The sequence below is a fragment of the Octodon degus genome, unplaced genomic scaffold, assembly GCF_000260255.1.
Source record: "Octodon degus isolate 3935 unplaced genomic scaffold, OctDeg1.0 scaffold00184, whole genome shotgun sequence".
NCBI lineage: Eukaryota > Metazoa > Chordata > Mammalia > Rodentia > Octodontidae > Octodon > Octodon degus.
Window position 1 is genome coordinate 98,796 of NW_004524760.1, and position 4,342 is coordinate 103,137.

The 4,342-nt window shown below is 48.8% G+C and overlaps 1 protein-coding gene across 2 annotated transcripts in view; it reads left to right on the top strand.

Moving 5' to 3' along the window:
- Nucleotides 1-3,162, top strand: part of Batf2 (basic leucine zipper ATF-like transcription factor 2) — a 7,126-nt gene extending 3,964 nt beyond the window's left edge. The window contains exon 4 of one of the 2 annotated variants that reach the window (XM_023703987.1): nt 2,235-3,162. In XM_023703987.1, the coding sequence (XP_023559755.1) occupies nt 2,235-2,900 (666 nt within the window). In that variant the 3' untranslated portion in view covers nt 2,901-3,162. Of the gene's footprint in view, nt 1-2,231 lie in introns of both variants that reach the window. The other variant, XM_023703986.1, reaches the window with a different exon arrangement.
- The last annotated feature ends 1,180 nt before the right edge of the window (nt 3,163-4,342 follow it).

The window sequence follows — 4,342 nt, forward strand, 5'->3', positions numbered from 1 at the left end:
AAAAAAAAAAAAATGTGTCCAGGGGCTGGGGAGATGGCTCAGTAGAATAAGCACTTCCCTGGCAAGTGCAAGGGCCTGAATTCAATCCCCAGTTCCACAAAATAAATAAATAAATAAATAAATAAATAAATAAATAAATGTCCAAATACAGACATACTCAGGTTACCACATCAACGTATGCATTTTGGAAGGACATGATGCAGTCCCTAGTATATAGGTAGTGTGATATCAGGTATGTATAGAGGAAATGAAATTTGAGCAGGTCTTGACAATGAATAGAAGTTTTCCAAGTGGATGAAGGTAATAAAATGCACTGAGATCTGGGTATGGTAGCTCATGCCTATAATCCCAGGAGGCTGAGGTGAGGCAGGAAGATGGCTAGGAGTTTGAGGCCAGCCCAGGCTACATAGTGAGTTCAAGGCTAGTCTGAACTGCATAGCAAGATTGTGTGAGACAGAGACAGAGAGAGACAGAGAGAGACGGGACATGGTGAGGCACACACCTGTAACCCCAGCACTCAGAAGACTGCCTGAGTCAGGAGAATCAGCATGAATGAGGCCAGCCTAGATATACTGAGTTCAAGGCTAGCCTGGACTGCAGAGTGAGACCCTGTCTTGAAAAAGAAAGAAAGAAAATAAAATGCACTGTGAGCACATACCATTGTGCTGGCGCAGGTATAGTTGGGGCAGTACTCTGCAGATGGGGTGCGAAGGAGATGGTAGCTGGGAAACTAAGCTTTTATTTATTCATTGCTTCTGGAAATGTCCCTCGAGGGTCTCTCATGTGACAGGCTCAGGTCTCAGCACTGCAAAACAACTGTGAATACAGCAGGCAACGTCTCACCTTCCCCCAGCTCATACTTACACAGAAGCCGGATGAATAAATGACCCATCGAGTATTTAGGATATCAGACAGTGACAAGTCCTTGGCGGGGTGGTGACTAGAGCAGGGAAGAGGTGGAGAGAGTGGGCAGAGCCGGAGCTAGAGGAACGCCCCCCCCCCCCAGCAGCAGCATCTGCACATGTGCTGAAAATGAGTGAATTTCATGAGTTACTGACTCAGTTCCTGGGGATGAGTAGAAGGCTTGGAAAATGTAGAAGGAAGACACAGTGGTGCATTAGAAAGGCTCATCCTGAAACCCCGTGTGTGGGACAAGGCTGTAATCCCAGCCCTCAGGAGGCTGAGTGGAGAGGATCATGAGTTTAGTGCCTACTTGGAATTAAACAAAATGGAAAAAAGAAAAGGGAGGGGGAAAAAAGAAAGGAGAGAGAGAGAGAGAGAAGGGAAGGAGAGGAGTGGCAGGGCTGAGGATGTACAGAGCTTACTAGCATGTGTAGAACCCTAGGTTTAATCCCTAGCACTGCAAAAAAATTTCCTATCCAGAAGGCAGAGTCCGAGCATAGTTGGAGTGGTGGTACACACTTGTAATCCCAGCTGTACAAGGAAGCGGAGGCAGGAGAGTCTCAAATTCTAACACAGCCTGGGAAACTTAGTGAGAACTTATCTCACAATAAAATTAAAAAGTAAGCCAGGTGTAGTGGCGTATGCCTGTAATCCAGCACTTGAGGAAGCTGAGGCAGGAGGATCACCACAACTTTGAGGAGAGCCTGAACTGTATAGTGAATTCAAGGCCAGTCTAAATTCAGAATGAGACCCTGTCTCAAAACAATTCGGCCAGGGAGATAGCTCAGTAGATTAAGCGCTTGCCTGGCAAGTGCGAGGTCCTGAGTTCAATCCCTGGTACTGGGGGAAAAAAAAAAAAAGAAGGGGTGAAAAAACAAAACAATTAAAAAGAAACAAAGCAAAGCTAGGCTGGGGCCCGGTGGCAGAGTACTTGCCCAGTATGTATAAGGCTTCAGTTCAGTTGACAGAACAAGACCAAAACAGTTCACCCACCAATAGTGACGCATTTGCTGAATGGCTTTTCTGAGCCAGGAGAACGGGGTGGTTTGAGGACACACAATTTAAGATGCAGGAGGAGGTCCCGTGGGAGCAGTAACCCTGGCTCAGGGGACTAGAAGCAGACAGAGAGAACAGGGCAACTCCGACCCTGTCCAGGTGTTGGGTAGGGACTGGTGGGTGGCAGCCACTGGCTAGAGTAGCCAGGGGTTCTGTCCTGAACATTTAGAAGTGGTAGTGTCTGTTGCAGTGAAGACCCTGGGTGAGGACAGTGGTCACATAGGGCCCTGACGCTGTCTGACATGCTTCCCTGCCCCTTTTTTCTTTCCCAGCAGCAAGAGTCCCTGGAGAAACACAACGAGGCCCTGCGCAAGGAGATCCGGGGCCTACAGGCTGAACTGACTCGGTGGAGCCAGACCCTGCAACTGCATGAGCACCTGTGCCCCAGGGGCTGTAGCCTCCACCCGGCTCCTGAGCCCCCTGACTGCTGGGGCCAGGGCGGGTGGCTTCCGGGACAGCTTGCTCCCCAAGGACAGCACAGCTGCCAGGAGCAGCCGGGCCTCTTCCAGAGTCCCGTCTCCTGTCTGCCAGCTCAGCGGTTGCACCCAGATCCACAGCCTGGGGATCCCTGTGGCCTCCTCCCATCCCCTTTGTCTTTGCTGTCCCTCAGTCCTGCTGTTGTGACTCTACCTCTTGCTCAGATGTGCTCCAGCCATGTGCCATCTGCCTCACCCACCGGCCCCAGCCTGCTGGGTTCTTCCCCCCAGCTCAGTGGCCCCTTACTCAGCTCCTCAGCCCAGGCTACCCCTCCACATCCCCTTGGCCAAGAGCCCCCCAGCAGTGGGGAGCTGGAGTCTTCTCTAGAGCCTGAATATCTTCTGCAGGGCAGTGAGCACAAGGCAGGTCCCTCTGTAGCAGACTGGACAGGGTCAGCCTTGGAACCCAGCCGCCAGTCCCTCCTGGCCTTCCCGCTGGTGGCCTCGGCTCAGGTCCACTTTTGACCTGCGCCCAGAGTGTGGTTGCCCCTCCTCAGGCCCAGGAAGAAGTCCGTGCACTGCAGCCCCTCCTGCCCTGTTGCTGGAGTCGCCTCCCCGGATACCAGCTGGCCCGGCTTCACTGGGGAAAAGAAACTGTCTTTGAGCTCCCACCACAGTGGCAGGGCCTGTCACTGCTACTATCTTTTTGCAGCCTCAGTCACCTGCAAAGCTGAGATTATCACTATATATATATATATATATATATATATATATATATATATATAAAAAAAAAAAAAAATCAAAACCACATAATAGGAGAGTAACAATGGTTGATACACTGCATATTGTTACCTTTAAATTATTCAGAGTACAGGGTATGGGCATTTAGATGGGTGTGTTGGTGCATGCCTGTAATCCCAGAACTCAGGAGGCTGAGGCAGGAGGATCACTGCAAGTTCCAGACCAGCCTGGCTGCAGAGGGAGCCCAAGGCCAGCCTGAGCTGCATAGCGAGGCCCTGTCTCAATGAGACAAAGCAAAACAAGATATGGGCATTTAATTGCCCAGACTATTAGCACAAACTTTTCTTCTCAATGAACTAAGAAAAACTAGTAGTTTAACTATCTTGAAAATATATATAATTCTTTGTTTGAATTTTTCCCTGTCTTTTTTCCTTTTCCCCATCCCAGTTTCTCTTTCCTTTTGGACAATTTCTTCCTATTTCATAATATCTTTTGTACATTTTGGATCTTACTCTCTTTGAGCATCTCACACTAGAGAGACAGTATTATGTTTTTTTTTTTTTTTAAATTTTTATTTATTTACTTATGTGTGTGTCTGTGTGCGTGTGTGGCCAGCTCAGCCCACCAGGGGGCGAGGCTGGCTGGCATGTGGTGCTGGGGGATTGAACCGTGGTCCCTGTGTTTTGCCAAGCTTGTTCCAAGTAGGTGCTTTAGACCACTGAGCCATCTCACCAGCCCCGACAGTATTATGTTTACAAGTGCTTGTTTCACTTATGAGTATGGTCTGGAGTTGCATCTTTACCTGCAAAAGTCTTCAGTTTACCCTTCTTTATGTACTTGTTATTATTTTTTTCTTTTTCAGTACTGGGGATCAAACTCAGGATCTTGTGCTTGCCAGTCAAGCACTTATGCTGCTGAGCAATCTCCCCAGCTTACCCTTCTTTTATTTTTATTTATTTATTTATTGGCATTTTTAGGGAAGGCTCTATAGGGTGTTCAGCGTCTCATTACTAGATCAGACTTGTAGTGATCTGCCTGTCTACAGTCTCCCAAATGCTGGGATTACAGGTGTGTGCCACCACGTCCAGTCTCATTTGCTGTGCCCCAGGGGCGGGGCTTGCACAGCAGGCCCAGGAATCCAACCCCACCCCCACCCCTGCACCTGCTTGCAGATGCTTTAATCTGTTGAGCTATTTGGCCTTTGCCCTTCTTTAAAATTTTTTTTT